The 18,356-nt window shown below is 37.6% G+C and overlaps 3 protein-coding genes across 5 annotated transcripts in view; all 3 read right to left on the reverse strand.

Moving 5' to 3' along the window:
• The window catches only part of LOC109270281 (olfactory receptor 6C1-like), a 155,611-nt gene that overhangs the window by 20,746 nt on the left and 116,509 nt on the right, over window positions 1–18,356 (reverse strand). The window contains exon 2 of one of the 3 annotated variants that reach the window (XM_053894855.1): window positions 13,631–13,666. The exons of the other annotated variants lie outside the window; for them this stretch is intronic. The gene's annotated coding sequence lies outside the window, so the exon portion shown is untranslated. The remainder of the gene's footprint in view (window positions 1–13,630; window positions 13,667–18,356) is intronic. 3 annotated transcript variants of the gene reach the window in all.
• On the reverse strand, window positions 8,319–9,420 carry LOC109270290 (olfactory receptor 6C1). The gene has a single exon (XM_019454684.2). It carries the CDS (start codon window positions 9,407–9,409, stop codon window positions 8,474–8,476), a length of 936 nt encoding a protein of 311 aa, XP_019310229.1. The 5' UTR covers window positions 9,410–9,420; the 3' UTR covers window positions 8,319–8,473.
• On the reverse strand, window positions 15,479–16,865 carry LOC109270285 (olfactory receptor 6C3-like). Its single transcript, XM_019454680.2, has one exon. The coding sequence runs from the start codon at window positions 16,415–16,417 to the stop codon at window positions 15,479–15,481; it is 939 nt and encodes a 312-aa protein (XP_019310225.2). The 5' UTR covers window positions 16,418–16,865.

Genomic DNA, 18,356 nt, shown 5'->3' on the forward strand with positions numbered 1-18,356 from the left:
TTTCGGGTGTGGAGTTTGATGAGCTCTTTATAGATTTTGGATACTAGCCCTTTGTCCGATGTGTCATTTGCAAATATCTTTTCCCATTCCGTTGGTTGCCTTTTAGTTTTGTTGGTTGTTTCCTTTGCTGTGCAGAAGCTTTTTATCTTCATAAGGTCCCAGTAATTCACTTTTGCTTTTAATTCCCTTGCCTTTGGGGATGTGCCGAGTAAGAGATTGCTACGGCTGAGGTCAGAGAGGTCTTTTCCTGCTTTCTCCTCTAAGGTTTTGATGGTTTCCTGTCTCACATTCAGGTCCTTTATCCATTTTGAGTTTATTTTTGTGAATGGTGTGAGAAAGTGGTCTAGTTTCAACCTTCTGCATGTTGCTGTCCAGTTCTCCCAGCACCATTTGTTAAAGAGACTGTCTTTTTTCCATTGGATGTTCTTTCCTGCTTTGTCAAAGATGAGTTGGCCATACGTTTGTGGGTATAGTTCTGGGGTTTCTATTCTATTCCATTGGTCTATGTGTCTGTTTTTATGCCAATACCATGCTGTCTTGATGATGACAGCTTTGTAGTAGAGGCTAAAGTCTGGGATTGTGATGCCTCCTGCTTTGGTCTTCTTCTTCAAAATTACGTTGGCTATTCGGGGCCTTTTGTGGTTCCATATGAATTTTAGGATTGCTTGTTCTAGTTTCGAGAAGAATGCTGGTGCAATTTTGATTGGGATTGCATTGAATGTGTAGATAGCTTTGGGTAGTATTGACATTTTGACAATATTTATTCTTCCAATCCATGAGCAGGGAATGTCTTTCCATTTCTTTATATCTTCTTCAATTACCTGCATAAGCTTTCTATAGTTTTCAGCATACAGATCTTTTATGCTGGTTTGGTGCAATTGTGAATGGGATCAGTTTCTTCATTTGTCTTTCTGTTGCTTCATTGTTAGTGTATAAGAATGCAACTGATTTCTGCACATTGATTTTGTATCCTGCAACTTTGCTGAATTCATGTATCAGTTCTAGCAGACTTTTGGTGGAGTCTATCGGATTTTCCATGTATAATATCATGTCATCTGCAAAAAGCGAAAGCTTGACTTCATCTTTGCCAATTTTGATGCCTTTGATTTCCTTTTGTTGTCTGATTGCTGATGCTAGAACTTCCAGCACTATATTAAACAGCAGCGGTGACAGTGGGCATCCCTGTCGTGTTCCTGATCTCAGGGAAAAAGCTCTCAGTTTTTCCCCGTTGAGGATGATGTTAGCTGTGGGCTTTTCATAAATGGCCTTTATGATCTTTAAGTATGTTCCTTCTATCCCGACTTTCTCAAGGGTTTTTATTAAGAAAGGGTGCTGGATTTTGTCAAAGGCCTTTTCTGCATCGATTGACAGGATCATATGGTTCTTCTCTTTTTTTTTGTTAATGTGATGTATCACGTTGATCGATTTGCGAATGTTGAACCAGCCCTGCATCCCAGGAATGAATCCCACTTGATCATGGTGAATAATTCTTTTTATATGCTGTTGAATTCGATTTGCTAGTATCTTATTAAGAATTTTTGCATCCATATTCATCAGGGATATTGGCCTGTAGTTCTCTTTTTTTACTGGGTCTCTGTCTGGTTTAGGAATCAAAGTAATACTGGCTTCATAGAATGAGTCTGGAAGTTTTCCTTCCCTTTCTATTTCTTGGAATAGCTTGAGAAGGATAGGTATTATCTCTGCTTTAAATGTCTGGTAGAACTCCCCTGGGAAGCCATCTGGTCCTGGACTCTTATTTGTTGGGAGATTTTTGATAACCGATTCAATTTCTTCGCTGGTTATGGGTCTGTTCAAGCTTTCTATTTCCTCCTGATTGAGTTTTGGAAGAGTGTGGGTGTTTAGAAATTTGTCCATTTCTTCCAGGTTGTCCAATTTGCTGGCATATAATTTTTCATAGTATTCCCTGATAATTGTTTGTATCTCTGAGGGATTGGTTGTAATCATTCCATTTTCATTCATGATTTTATCTATTTGGGTCATCTCCCTTTTCTTTTTGAGAAGCCTGGCTAGAGGTTTGTCAATTTTGTTTATTTTTTCAAAAAACCAACTCTTGGTTTCGTTGATCTGCTCTACAGTTTTTTTAGATTCTATATTGTTTATTTCTGCTCTGATCTTTATGATTTCTCTTCTTCTGCTGGGTTTAGGCTGCCTTTGCTGTTCTGCTTCTATTTCCTTTAGGTGTGCTGTTAGATTTTGTATTTGGGATTTTTCTTGTTTCTGGAGATAGGCCTGGATTGCAATGTATTTTCCTCTCAGGACTGCCTTCGCTGCATCCCAAAGCGTTTGGATTGTTGTATTTTCATTTTCGTTTGTTTCCATATATGTTTTAATTTCTTCTCTAATTGCCTGGTTGACCCACTCATTCGTTAGTAGGGTGTTCTTTAACCTCCATGCTTTTGGTTTTTCCAGACTTTTTCCTGTGGTTGATTTCAAGCTTCATAGCATTGTGGTCTGAAAGTATGCATGGTATAATTTCAATTCTTGTAAACTTATGAAGGGCTGTTTTGTGACCCAGTATGTGATCTATCTTGGAGAATGTTCCATGTGCACTCGAGAAGAAAGTATATTCTGTTTCTTTGGGATGCAGAGTTCTAAATATATCTGTCAAGTCCATCTGATCCAATGTATCATTCAGGGCCCTTGTTTCTTTATTGACTGTGTGTCTAGATGATCTATCCATTTCTGTAAGTGGGGTGTTAAAGTCCCCTGCAATGACCACATTCTTATCAATAAGGTTGCTTATGTTTATGAGTAATTGTTTTATATATCTGGGGGCTCGGGTATTTGGCGCATAGACATTTATAATAGTTAGCTCTTCCTGAGGGATAGACCCTGTGATTATTATATAATGCCCTTCTTCATCTCTTGTTACAGCCTTTAATTTAAAGTCTAGTTTGTCTGATATAAGTATGGCTACTCCAGCTTTCTTTTGGCTTCCAGGAGCATGATAAATAGTTCTCCATCCCCTCACTCTCAATCTAAAGGTGTCCTCAGATCTAAAATGAGTCTCTTGTAGACAGCAAATAGATGGGTCTTGTTTTTTTATCCATTCTGATACCCTATGTCTTTTAGTTGGCGCATTTAATCCATTTACATTCAGTGTTATTATAGAAAGATATGGGTTTAGAGTCATTGTGATGTCTGTATGTTTTATGCTTGTAGTGATGTCTCTGGTACTTTGTCTCACAGGATCCCCCTTAGGATCTCTTGTAGGGCTGGTTTCGTGGTGACAAATTCCTTCAGTTTTTGTTTGTTTGGGAAGACCTTTATCTCTCCTTCTATTCTAAATGACAGACTTGCTGGATAAAGGATTCTCGGCTGCATATTTTTTCTGTTTAGCACACTGTAGATATCGTGCCAAGCCTTTCTGGCCTGCCAAGTTTCAAAGGAGAGATCAGTCACGAGTCTTATAGGTCTCCCTTTATATGTGAGGGCACGTTTATCCCTTGCTGCTTTCAGAATTTTCTCTTTATCCTTGTATTTTGCCAGTTTCACTATGATATGTCGTGCAGAAGATCGATTCAAGTTACGTCTGAAGGGAGTTCTCTGTGCCTCTTGGATTTCAATGCCTTTTTCCTTCCCCAGTTCAGGGAAGTTCTCAGCTATAATTTGTTCAAGTACCCCTTCAGCACCCTTCCCTCTCTCTTCCTCCTCTGGGATACCAATTATGCGTATATTATTTTTTTTTAGTGTATCACTTAGTTCTCTAATTTTCCCCTCATACTCCTGGATTTTTTTATCCCTCTTTCTTTCAGCTTCCTCTTTCTCCATAACTTTATCTTCTAGTTCACCTATTCTCTCCTCTGCCTCTTCAAGCCGAGCCATCGTGGATTCCATTTTGTTTTGCAATTCGTTTAAAGCGTTTTTCAACTCCTCGTGACTGTTCCTTAGTCCCTCGATCTTTGTGGCAAGAGATTCTCTGCTGTCCTGTATACTGTTTTCAAGCCCAGCGATTAATTTTATGACTATTATTCTAAATTCATTTTCTGTTATATTATTTAAATCCTTTTTGATCAGTTCATTAGCTGTTGTTATTTCCTGGAGATTCTTCTGAGGGGAATTCTTCCGTTTGGTCATTTTGGAGAGTCCCTGGCGTGGTGAGGACCTGCAGTGCACTTCCCCTGTGCTGTGGTGTATAACTGGAGTTAGTGGGCGGGGCCGCAGTCCGACCCGATGTCTGCCCCCAGCCCACTGCTGGGGCCACAGTCAGACTGGTGTGTGCCTTCTCTTCCCCTCTCCTAGGGGCGGGATTCACTGTGGGGTGGCGTGTCCCGTCTGGGCTACTTGCACACTGCCAGGCTTGTGTTGCTGGGGATCTGGCGTATTAGCTGGGGTGGGTGGGCAAGGTGCACGGGGGCTGGAGGGGCAGGCTTAGCTCGCTTCTCCTTAGGTGATCCACTTCAGGAGGAGCCCTGTGGCAGCGGGAGGGAGTCAGATCCGCTGCCGGAGGTTTGGCTCCACAGAAGCACAGAGTTGGGTGTTTGCGCGGAGCGAGCAAGTTCCCTGGCAGGAACTGGTTCCCTTTGGGATTTTGGCTGGGGGATGGGCGGGGGAGATGGCGCTGGCGCCTTTGTTCCCCGCCAAGCTGAGCTCTGCCGTCCGGGGGCTCAGCAGCTCTCCCTCCCTTTGTCCTCCAGCCTTCCCGCTTTCCGAGCAGAGCTGTTAACTTCTGACCTCCCAGACGCTAAGTCGCGCTTGCTGTCGGAACACAGTCCGTCCGGCCCCTCCGCTTTTGCCAGCCAGACTCGGGGGCTCTGCTTCACCGGCGAGCCGCCCCTCCGCCCCGGCTCCCTCCCGCCAGTCCGTGGAGCGCGCACCGCCTCGCCGCCCTTCCTACCCTCTTCCGTGGGCCTCTAGTCTGCGCTTGACTCCGGAGACTCCCTTCTGCTAATCCTCTGGCGGTTTTCTGGGTTCTTTAGGCAGGTGTAGGTGGAATCTAAGTGATCGGCAGGACGCGCTGTGAGCCCTGCGTCCTCCTACGCCGCCATCTTCCGGAACCCCCCTGTACTACCCCAAATTTGGATTTGCTTGTATGAAACATACCTTAAGGACCAAATATTTGAAGGTTTGTATATTTTCTGGCCCCTTAGGGTGTAAAGCGGTTCAGCCTGAGGGAAACAGAATTACTAAGAATAGCTACTGCCTTTGTCAATGATACTTTTTATTTTTGCAGATGAATTAGCATATATGAAAATAGAAATGGCATTCATGTAAGTAGAACAAGCAGAAAAAACTTTTTTCTCTGACTAGCAGATATGATATATATGTAGGACAAAATCACAAATGCCAAAGTGAATAGTAAAGTAATGAAAGCAAAGTGGAAACCAATTACTGCTAGGAGCTATGTATCTAAATAAGACAGTTGTAAAAGGGAAAGATAGCCACATGTAAAATGATCAGTGACAATGGAGACACAGTTATCCAGCTGGAGGAGAAGTATAAGGGGTGGGAAAATGATCAAAAACATACCTGGCCATGCACATAGCATAAACAGGGTACAGAGTTTCCTGCTCATAATGGTTGTATAATGAACGGGCTTGCAAATGACAGCATAGTAGCCAAAGGATATGGAAATTCAAATTGAAATTCAGCCACTCCCATGAACACAAAGAAAAATAGTTGGGCTGCACAGCTGTTATAGGAAATGATATTATCCCTGGTGATAATTGTCTCCAGATATCTAGGAATACATACAGTGTAAATGAGATTTCTAAGAGAGGTTCCAGCTAAGAAATATATAGGTATTTCTTTCTCTTTCATTTTTATTTCATTTAAAGATATGTGACAACATTGATGAATCTGGAAGACATTAGTTTAGATGAAATAAGTCAGTCACAAAAGAACAAAAAATGGATAAATCCACTTTTATGAGGATTAGTCTAACTCATAGAAATGGAGAATAGATGGTGGCTGCCTTGGGACAGGTTGGGGTGGGCAATGGGGAATTGATGATAGTTGCTATATGTGGGGAATAAGCTTAGGAATTCTCTGAGCCTGCACTGATGGGTTAGCAAGGCATAAAGAATTAGAAAGCCATAGGATGAACACACCCAAGTTTGGGTAAATAAGATTAGGTAAATGGAGCAAAGGCCCCCAGTTTAGGACAAAGATATGGGACAATAGCAGAAAGATGGTTTCACAGGAAGGAAGGAAGGACCAAATTAGGTAAACAGGCAAATAGGGCTATAGACCACAACAGTGCAGAGTTGCCCAGAGTGGACCTAATTAGCAAAAGAAAGTGCCTTGTTGAACCTGAGGTAGCATGCTCTGTCTTTCTTGTCCCCTAGGCCAGTTTAGGTAAATAGAGGTGGGTCCTCACGTTTGCTGTAAACAACCTTCCACCCAGCAGCAGAATCTTGTTTTGTGTTTACCCAAATCCCTAACACCACATATCTCCAAAACCCCCTTTTCCCCATGCCCATGACTTAATGTTCATGGTTTCATTGTGTCTCTATGCACATCATTCACTCTTGTAAGCCTTCTGATCCTAATAAAAATGGAGCAAGGACCCTTACTCAGGGCTCTTGTCTCCTCCCGGGCATTAGCTTCTCTCACATTTTCAATCCTGTGTCCCACTCTCTTGCTAGACAAGAGAGAACTCCAGACCCAAAGTCTACGACACTACAAAGTTCACTTCTGTAAAAGGAGCAAGTTCTGAAGATGTTGAATATGAATATTATTAAAGAATATTGTTTGCTATAGTACATTTTTACCTACAGTTAACAATACTATATTGTGGCCTTAAAATATAAGTGGGTAGATCTCATATTAAATGTTCTCATCACTTTATAAATATAATTTGTACTGATTTTCAACTGTAGCAGTTAGATATAGAGACCAATATTAACAATAATCCTTACTTTTTCCTGATAGCTAATTATTCTCTATGACAGGTTCATTTCCATCCCTATAGTGCATTATATATACCAGATTTATTGGACACTGGCCTTATCAGTGGGGAAGTATATGTTAAGAGGTTATAGAACCCTGTTTGCCAGCTATTTGTCTTATTTAACACACAAATTATACTTCAGAGAAGATGAAATTGAGAAACCATTTATAAGTTTTCTCCTACATTTTGAATCTCCTTCAGTTTTCTATTATTTATTTTGTTTTTTCTTCTCTAACAACTCCTGTATTTGTCAATTGAATAAATTGCATAGAGATCATTAGGAACGTTGCACCACTAATTAGGATTATATTATATTTTCTATTACTAAAAAGTAATTTATATAATTTAGAATACTTTTTTTGTACCCATAATTCTTATTTTAGTCTCTCTCTGTCTCTCTCGCTCTCTCTTTCTCTCTCACACACACATCTCTACATCTTTCTAAAATACTTTAGTCATTTAATACCTTAAGTAGAATGAGTGGAAGAGTATTTTAACAGGTGAAATTCTAGTTTTATAGATTTTTTTTGCTCTGCTATAAATTTATATAAATATAAATATAAATTTATATAAATATAAAATTTTGCTCTGCTATAAAGCTTTCACAAAGTTTCTACAAAACCTAAAAGATTTTGTCTAGGCATTAAATAATTCAGACACATGTCTTGTTTCAAACATGTCCAAACGTAGAGAAAGAAGTATAATTAATATTTCAGCATAGTTAGAAAGTGGAGCTTACATTCTCTGAAATTAGAGAAAATAAACTGATCCTACAGATCTAAAACAGCTATTACTTCATAATTTTCTACAGTATGTGCAAATGTATGCTTACTATATATAGTATATATAGTATACTATGCTATATATATTCTATAGTATGTATGTATGCATACATGTTTGTATATATGTATCTACCTGTATATCTACCTATATCTACTGAGTAATTATGGAATTTGTAAATATGGAGATCTATTTGGCCACATGAATACAGAAGTATATATTATTAGAGATTGCTTTTTTTTTAACCAATAGATAATTTGTATGGACATACCTATTAAGTGTGCAATGTTTCTTGTTTTTTAAATGTGTGTTTTAAATGAAAACTTTCACATTTTTTTCTGTAAATCATATGGCATTTGAAGAATTTTTTTTCCTAGAAAAATGACAAGATGGTGAGGGAATTCCTGTCAATGAAAATCATATAATTATATCTTCTGTATAGATTAAATAAAATATATCAATATTTACAGAGCCTCTTCATTCCTGATGATAATTGTTTTCCTAAACAAAACTCAAACTATGATACTGTATAAAACAATAGTTGCTCAAGAAGTTGCAACTAACAATGTGTTCAGAAGACTGGGAACTAGAAAGACATATGAAGTTATTATAATTGAATGGGAAATATATTAAAGGTGCTTCTTAATTGTTAGAAAGAAACAAAGAATGAATAAGGAAACAGGAAGGCCATTGTGACTTGAAGAATTCCTTGAATTTCATGTTTGTATATTTTAAATTGCCATGTGGTATGTGGCTAATTCATGACACCACAGCCTTTCGTTATCTGGAGAAAAATACAATCTTCCTTGCCCTGTCCATGAAGGCTCGCCTGACTTGCTGATTCCTTAGGCTGTAAATAAAGGGGTTCAGCATGGGGGCCACTGAGGTGTTTAGCACAGCAACTCCCTTGCTCAGAGACACTGTGTCTTTTGCTGATGGATTAATGTACATGAAAATGCAGCTGCCATAGGAGATGGAGATGACAATCATATGGGATGAACATGTGGAAAAGGCCTTTTTCCTCTGACTAGTAGAAGGAATTCTTAAAATTGTTCTGATGATATGTGTGTAAGACAGAAATATCAAGGCCAAAGTGAACATTAAAGTGAACACAGCACAGGAAAACCCCAGCGCCTCTAAGAATTTTGTGTCTGAACAGGAAAGTTGTAGCAGGGGAAAATAATCACAGGTAAAATGGTCAATAATATTAGACCTACAGTAATTAAGGTTTAGGAGCAACATGAGTGCGGGGAATATGATTAAGAATGACGTTAGCCACGAAGAGAAGACAAGGAGTATGCAGACTCTGTGATTCATGATGGTCATGTAATGCAGAGGTTTGCAGATGGCAATGTAACGGTCATAGGACATGGCGGCCAGAAGGTAAAATTCAGTGACTCCCAAGAGAATGAAAAAAAATAGCTGAGCAATGCAGTCATTAAAGGAAATGGTTTTATCTCCAGTCATCATGGTGCCCAGGAACTTGGGTATGCTGACAGTTGTGAATGAAACCTCTAATAAGGAGAAGTTTCTGAGGAAGAAATACATGGGGGTCTGGAGGTGAGAATCCAGCAGCGTAAGGGTGATAATGGTCAGGTTGCCAGTGATGCTGAGCACGTAGGTGATGAGCAGAGAGACAAAGATCACCACCTGAAGCTGTGGGTCATCTGACAATCCCAGGAGGATAAACTCTGTTATTTCTGTGTGGTTTCTCATTCCTCAGTTGCTTATTTGTTGTCCTCCAGCCAGATCTCTAGGAGAAAGCCCAAGGAAAAAATTTTGAACGTAGATTAACAGAAGTTTAAGTGTAGAGCCAGAGTTTTGCTGAAATAGTATGTCATTTCATCTACGGGGGAAAGTTTAAGAGTCTTTGATTTATTTTTCTCAGCACACTAAACATCTGTGCTGAAAACTCCTGTGAGCTCCTCCACTACATTGTGCCTGTCTGAAAGTTAGCACAGATTCTTACCCTCAAAGCCATTGCAACCCAATCCAGTGCCTAGAAGAGTCATAGAAGGCTTAAAATAAACACATGTCTCATTCATTAATTAAGTGATGTTGAGTTTGTTGTTGAATCAAACACACCCATGAGGTGAAGTTCTCTATTGTATTTCAAATTCCAGGCTGCAGATCACACAGGCTGGGTCTTAGTTTTGCAAAAGCTTTTTTTTTTTTTTTTTTTTTTTTTTTAGTTTATCTACTTTTCAAGATGTATGTATCCGCTAGGCCTAAATTCCCTATATCAAGTAAATATATAACAAAGATATGTAAAAGAAACCCCAATTTTTTGGATATACAATTTAGTTTTTTAAAAGTGTTTAGTGTTTATTTATTTTGTGTGAGAGAGAGACAGCACAAGTGGAAGGGGCAGAGAGAGAGTGAGAGAGAATCCCCAGCAGGCTCCACACTGCCAGCGAGGAGGTCTATGTGGGGCTCAGACCCACGAAGCCGTAGATCATGACCTGAACCAAAACCAAAAATTGGATGCATAACCCACTCAGGTGCCCCTGAATATGCAATTTAAAAAAGAAAACTTCATAAAACATTATTTTAAAGTTACTTTCATTAAGTTTCTTTAGAATTCATTCCTTCAATTAACTTTATTCCTGTTCAGTAATGTCAGTCTTCCTTCATCAGGGGTTGCTTTTTTGAAAGCGCTAGTTTTTCATAACACCTAGAAATCCCCAAATGCATTCTCATCAAATAGACAATATTTGGTTTCAATCTCAAGATTGAAATTTCTGCTCTATTTAGCTGGCATTGGAGAGCCAGCTTTTAAAAATCTATTATTGCTATTCCATAGTTAATAATGTATCAGTGCACTGTATTTTTACCCTTATTTAAACTTTTTTGCATAGTCTTTTTTTCTCCCGTGTTTCCTTTCAATTTTAAGACTTTTCTGAAAAATAATACCATGATTGACTTTCATACTCTAGCTACTGATGAAACCTTTGAGGGAATATACGAAAAGCTATGAAGGAAGTTACAATAGGTAAGGAAGGGTTCATGTGAACATCACTGAAAATGAGTACTACCCCAGTTTTGTAGGGTCAGAGAACATGCTTAAAGAAACTGTAGGGAGAGATGATCAATATCACAGTCTTGGGGAAGGTATACTATACTATTTTTGTAAAGATGTTAATGAAAATTCAATGAATTGTATTCATTTACCAGCATCAACTAAGCCTGATGCATGTTATGCCTTCATTCATTCAGCAGCCTTTTGGGAGAAATAAACTTCAGTGTTTAACAAGGTGCATATGATTCCTCAAGTCTGAGACCATCCCAAGGATGTATTCATGCAGAGGATAAAGGATATCTCTAAGCATTTAACTCCTCTTTATTGTTTCTTTTTTTTCCCAGTATATGAAATTTATTGTCAAATTGGTTTCCATACAACACCCAGTGCTCATCCCAAAAGGTGCCCTCCTCAATACCCATCACCCACCCCCCTCCCTCCCACCCCCCATCAACCCTCAGTTTGTTCTCAGTTTTTAAGAGTCTCTTATGCTTTGGCTCTCTCCCACTCTAACCTCTTTTTTTTTTTTCCTTCCCCTCCCCCATGGGTTTCTGTTAAGTTTCTCAGGATCCACCTAAGAGTGAAAACATATGGTATCTGTCTTTCCCTGTATGGCTTATTTCACTTAGCATCACACTCTCCAGTTCCATCCATGTTGCTACAAAGGGCCATATTTCGTTCTTTCTCATTGCCACGTAGTACTCCATTGTGTATATAAACCACAATTTCTTTATCCATTCATCAGTTGATGGACATTTAGGCTCTTTCCATAATTTGGCTATTGTTGAGAGTGCTGCTATAAACATTGGGGTACAAGTGCCCCTATGCATCAGTACTCCTGTATCCCTTGGGTAAATTCCTAGCAGTGCTATTGCTGGGTCATAGGGTAGATCTATTTTTAATTTTTTGAGGAACCTCCTCTTTATTGTTTCTGAAGGCAGATCCATATTTCCCCCTGGAAGAACACGGTTTAGGTTAACCTCTATATTATCTTCCACCCTTTTAGTCAAAATCAAGAATCCCTTCAAGGACCCCTGAGACAGCTCTTTGACATATTCAAAATGAAAGTTAACAATAATACTTCATATTTGTTGAATAAGATGGCCACAAAGTACCTTCAAGGTTTCATTCTGAAAGGACCCCTAGTTAATGCCCTTTCAAATTTTTTACCATCAATTTAGTATTAACAATGACCCTTTAGATAAAGTAGAAACTGATAACTTCTTTGATGCCCAACATGAGAAAGGGACTCTGTATTAAAGGATATGTGAAGAACCAAAAGGATGTTCCTTTAAGAGATTAAGAGCCTTAGACTGATTCCATTTTATTTGCGGTGCATTTTGTGGTTGTTAATAATGTCCTAGTTGCACTGGGTAGACATATCCATTAGTAATACAATAACTTTGAGAGGCTAATTGTTTCAACTTTTTCTGTGTTTACTAAATTCACTCTTCAGTTAAACCTTATTAGAGATCATTAGAGAAACTTCATGAATCATGGCTTCCAAGCATTGTGCTTTATGATCACATCACTCTTTCTTTCTTTCTTTTTTTTTTTTTAACTTTATGAGTAAAGAGTTCTTCAGCATTTTGGCTGATACGTTAGAGGAAAGGAAAATTGTTTAATTCAGTGTTGTGGGTAACATCTAGGTTGGCTTCATAATTACTCTAAATTTACTTTCAATGTTCAATCTTGCTGGGCTTTGGGCCATGGCACAAGTGTTCACTAAGAACTTCTTTTGGTCTGAATAAAGCTAAGACTCCCCTGGAGAAACCAATGAGTGGCTGGAAGGATTGTACCTGTAGGAATTGTTGGCAAATACCAACTCCTAACCTCAAACTTTCAGTTCTTTATTTAGACAAAAATAAGCAAAGAGGAAGAGTACATAAAGTGATAATAAGATTATGATATCAAAACACTATTAATTTTTGGAGTGCCTGGGTGGTTCAGCTGGTTAAGCATCCAACTTTGGCTGAGGTTATGATCTCGTGGTTTGTGGGTTGGAGCCCTGTATTGGGCTTTGTGCTGACAGCTCAGAGCCTGGAGTCTACTTCAGATTCTGTGTGTGTGTGTGTCTCTCTCTGCCCCTTCCCCACTCACTCTCTCTCTTTCTTTCAAAAATAAATAAACATTAAAAAAAAAACCACTTAATGTCTTATTCATGACAGTCTAGGGTAAATTACTATCACAGAAAGTATATGGGTTCTGCAATTAGAGAATGTGATTTGAAGATACAAATGGAAGTGTGACTTTGGCAGTTTCTTAAATTCCCTAAGCATCAGTTTTTTTCTGTTTATCATGGAGTTAAAATTTCAAGGGCATCTTCAGAATGAATTTAATAATATATATGCAAGTGCTCTATAAACCATGTGGCACTTACTATGCTTTAAGAAGAACTGGTGTATTTATTTTCTTTTGGTTGAAATTGACTTCCAACTTTGGGCAGAATATTCATAGTTAACTGTAATTGACCAAAACCATTATTCCAATGAAATTCTAAGGACGTTTATATTCTATCTCATATAGCCATTAGGACACATCTATGGAAGTTTTATCTTTATTCCCAATGAAGCATTAGGGTCAGTGTGTTTTTGTACCTTAGATATATTCGTATAGCTAACAAGTGTTTAATCAGAGAATACCTAAAATTAAAGTCTGTTCTCTTAAAGAAAGTACTACATAGTCTATATTAAATTAGAAACACAGGCATAGAGTGGTAATTTCTTGCTTTTTATTTAAGAAAAGGAATAAATTTATATAATAAAATATACTAAGATCTCTTTAATTTATAAATATATCCAGTTGCAAAATACTACTCCAATATACCCTATTTAATATGCTTAAACTTTGAGCTGATAAGTAATGAATCAATGATAAGGTTTGAGAGACTACCATTCCCTCCCCTATGTCCTACTTACCTTGATTTCATACAGTCTCACTGATATGCAGAATGGCTGAAATATAAAAAAATATTAGTGGTTTCCATTGTTGTAATCCAGGGAAATCAGTGTCCTGAACACAGTTCCTCTCACTGAACAATTTGCTCTCTACTGTTAATGTTTTTGACTTAAATTTTCCATTTTATCTAGAGGGAATAGATTTCTTTGAGGAAAGAGGGTGAGAAAGGAGCAAATATATGAAAGAGAAAAATTTCAGAAGGTGTTTTAAAACTGTCTGGTACAGTTCCTACATGGATTTTATGTAGCATAAGCTACTTTATGTTTTATCTATTCTCTGCCACTGGCTCAAGGGGAATAATTCAGTGAATCAAATTGCCAGGACAGGACTAGACACAAAACACTAAGGAATATAAAGCATAACACATTTGTACAGAAATTTGAAAAGGAAGCTTGGGGGACAGTGTCCGATGAGACAGAAAAAAATAACAACCTTGTAGTGTGATTTGTTTCTCTTGAGAAACGGAGACCAACAGATTATTTTCCAGACAGAGATTACTATAAAATATCTTAATTCTTACATCAGCTCTCTACCAAATGCATCTCTCCTCCATGCCATTTTTAAAAACTGAGAATCTACCACATTGTATTAAGTCATTCGTTGGCTCCATTAACTTTAATGTGCCTTCCACAGAGAATTTTGGGACTATAATACTGCTAGTACTTTATATTTTGTCCTTGTCACTCTGGTGGCACCAGCAATGGCAGTTGAAGCGTTTCTTCTTTTGATTGATTAGTGTTCCAAAGTATATGCCAACGACAATATTAGGGATGAGTACCTTCCCTGACCAGACTATAATCATATAATCATGGCCAAATGAGATAATGTGAGTGCAAAACACCAATAAAATTGTGCTGGTCTGTAGTAAAAGCTATGCAAAATATGCAGGTCTCTAGATTTGAAAAATGTACACAATAGAGCAAACACAAGTTTTTGTCATTTTGTTTCATTTTTCAAATCAGGTTATCACATTGACTGTGATAGCTCAACACCTCGGGCAAGTTCCTCCAGCTTAGAATTTACACATGTGTGAAAAATAGATAATCACTAAAATTTGCCATATAGCTGTGACAGCTCAATATGATATGATTTAGGATATATCTAGTTGAGCAAATGGCATAGAGTAAATATTCTCTACAGAAGAGATACTATTATTTGTGAAATTCCTATCAAACTTCCAGGTGCCATGTCTTGGTGACTGCCTAATGTTTATCAATCTCATATGTTTCAATATAATACAGATAAACAAGGAGAGCATATAAAATAAGACAATGTATGCCTTAAGCATAAGTAGAAAATAAAAGACATATGACTTTCAAATAGTTTATATACAGTAAAATAAACACTCAAGCCTATATCAGAGTGGAAAGAATTAGATACTGCAGATAGTATGCAAAAAATATGGTTGTTATAGATACTGTATTTCATATATTTTATAACTTTAAGAAAGAAACTTAGATATTAGTACAAGAAAATAAAATATAAAGAGTATGTTTTTAAAACATTTTACTCCATTAGCCATTATAGTATACAATATTTTTACTATTTGGAGCAATCAGCAAAATGGTATGTTTTATATCCACTGCCTTTCTATTCAGAATTGTAAATCAATGAGGAAATGGAACGTATACACACTTTGAAAGAAAGACACAACATAGTTACTTTCAGTGTACAAGAAAGCTTAAGCAAATGAGCACAGCCTTGCAAGTATCTGTGAGATGGATATGGAAGCATATTGTAGAAGTCAAAATTTTGTTTTTCCTTTAGTGGATCTTCCCAATAACATCCTTTCTTGTTAATACATACTTTCATTTGTTTCTAGAAAACACTACTTTATGAAGCAAGTTTTGGAAAGCTTGTTTTACTTGCTGGTTCCTCAGGGTATAAATAAAAGGGTTCAACATAGGAGCAATTGAGGTGTTAAGAATAGCTACCCCTTTGGTCAGTGATGCTCTTTCTTTTGCTGAAGGCTTGACATACATGAATATACAGCTCCCATAAGAGATGGAAATGACAATCAGGTGAGAGGAACATGTGGAGAAAGCCTTTTTCCTCTGAGTAGCAGACGGGATTCGCAGAATGGTGCTAAGAATGCACATGTAGGAAAGAATCACTAATGCCAATGTGAAGAGCAGAGTAACAAAAGCAAAGTAAAAGCCAATCATCTCTAAAAGCCATGTATCTGAGCACGAGAGTTGTAAAATGGGGAAATAGTCACAGGAGAAATGATCAATTACATTGGCAGCACAGAAATCTAGCTGGAGGATGAGCATGAGTGGTGGGAAAATGGTAAGGAATCCCCCCAGCCATGACCCAAAGACCAGTAGGGTGCAGATTTTCTTGTTCATGATGGTGGTGTAGTGAAGAGGCCTGCAGATGGCAACATAGCGATCAAAAGACATGGCAGTGAGAAGAAAAAACTCAGACACACCCATGAAGATGAAGAAAAATAGCTGAGCTAAACAATCGTTATAGGAAATGGTCTTGACTTTAGTAATGATTGTCCCCAAAAACCTGGGGATAGACACACTGGTGAATATAATTTCTAAGAAGGAGAAATTCATCAGGAAGTAATACATAGGAGTCTTGAGATGAAAGTCTGTTAAGGTGAGGATGATGATGGTTAGGTTTCCGGTGACACTTAATACATAAGCCATAAACAGAAAGATAAAAATTATAATCTGAAGCTTTGGGTCATCTGAGATGCCTAAGAGAACAAATTCTGTAATCACTGTATGGTTTCTCATGCTGATTTTTTATTTTCTTTAAGCAAAATCTGTTGCAAAACAAAACAGAAAGAAAATGTGCATAGTAAAGGAGTTGAAGATTTAAATGTTTGTATTATTAGCCCCAAGAAATGAAGCCAATGGAACTTTTTTCCTGTTTGCATTTTTGCAATATCCACTCAGTCCCATTACAGCAGAAGCATTTTGCACATCCTGTTGAAAAGGAAAAATGTATTCACAGATCTATGTTAAAAGTTCCCTCATGAGTGACTGTATACCACATCTATACCTGTGAGCAAATTTGTAACCAAATTTCTAATAGTGCACTACATCTTTTAATATTTAGCTATTCATTTTCATTTTATTTTAATTCCAGTATAGTTAACATACACTGTTATATTCATTTCAGGTGTACAATATAGTGATTCCAGAGTTCCATACATCACCCAATGCTCATCCTGACAAATGAACTCCTTAAACCCCATCACCTATTTTACCCATCCCTCTGCAAACCTCCTCTCTGGTAACCATAATCTTGTTCTCTATGGTTAAGAGTGTGTTTCTTGGCTTGACAAAGCAGGAAAGAATATCTAATGGGAAAAAGAATGTCTCTTCAACAAATGGTATTGGGAAAACTGGTCAGGACATGCAAAAGAATGAAAATACACCCCTTTCTTAGACCATACACAAACTCCAAATGGATTAAAGACCTAAATGGGAGACCTGAAACCATAAAAATTCTAGAGGAGGGCACAGGCAGCAATGTCTCTGACATCAGCTTTAGCAACACTTTACTAGATATGTCTCCTGAGTCAAAGGAAATATGTTTCTGCAACAATACTTACTCTGTTTCTAATTTAGATATTGAGACATTGTTTTCCAGTTTCTAAGACTGTGTTCTTAGGACCAAAATGTCCAATTTTGAGTTTTAATTTTGATGCCATTTACAAACCTTATTGTCTTATAAAATTGGGTAGAAGCTGATGACCAAATCACAATTCCTGAGCTTAATAGTAGCTATGATTAATGTTATTCTTTTTTTTTTAAATGTTTATTTATTTTTGAGAGAGAGAGTGAGACAGAGTGTGAGTGGGGGAGGGCCAGAGAGAGGGAGACACAGAATCGGAAGCAGGCTCCAGGCTCCGAGCTGTCAGCACAGAGCCCGACATGGGGCTCGAACTCATGGACAGTGAGATCATGACCAGAGCTGAAGTCGGATGCCCAACCGACTGAGCCACCCAGGTGCCCCAATGTTATTCTTAATATATATTCTTTTAAATATGAGCAGAGGAAATAAATGTGTTGTCTATCAGGAAATATTAGAATTTCCTTAGTGATAGATAAGAGTAAAGTTCTCTATTTATGAGAAAGAAAACTAAAGCCAGAGATATTAGTTAATACTCACATAGGTAGAGCTATATCAATAATCTATTTTGACAGCATACTGTTTCACTTATGTCATTTTTATGTTCCTTATTTAAATTAACAACTGTTTTCTGTTTTTTCTTTTTCCACTATTTATCTTTTAAAACTCTCAAATTTGTCTGAGGGCAAGCAGGAACTGATAAGGAAGTGTTTTTGATAACAAAACCTTTCATTGTCTTCTTTCTAGGAGACTAAATAAGTAGAATAAATAAAATTCTTTGTAAAATTTACTTTATAGAAACCACAAATTTCTAAAATGTAGACTAGATGACTTTTACCTGTCTTTTTCTCTTTTTATTCTTAAAAATCAATCAGATTTTATCTACGGTCTAAGTCCTCAATAATATTTGCTGTATTTTTTTTTTTTTTCCCTATGGGGTGAACTGGGTAAGTCTGTAGGAGTAACTGTCAGGCTTGTATTGTGTCTTTTTATTTTCTTTTCTTTATTCCTGACAATCAGCATTCTCTTCCTTTAGGAACAGACACATATTTGTTGTAACATACCGGCAAAATTGGCAGATCAAAAGGCAGAGAC

The sequence above is a fragment of the Panthera pardus genome, unplaced genomic scaffold (genome assembly GCF_024362965.1).
Source record: "Panthera pardus isolate Hobbes unplaced genomic scaffold, ASM2436296v1 HiC_scaffold_6, whole genome shotgun sequence".
NCBI lineage: Eukaryota > Metazoa > Chordata > Mammalia > Carnivora > Felidae > Panthera > Panthera pardus.

Bases quoted from the DNA above. Each gene is read 5' to 3' on its own strand.
- LOC109270290 (XM_019454684.2), bottom strand. From the start codon at position 9,409: ATGAGAAACCACACAGAAATAACAGAGTTTATCCTCCTGGGATTGTCA.
- LOC109270285 (XM_019454680.2), bottom strand. From the start codon at position 16,417: ATGAGAAACCATACAGTGATTACAGAATTTGTTCTCTTAGGCATCTCA.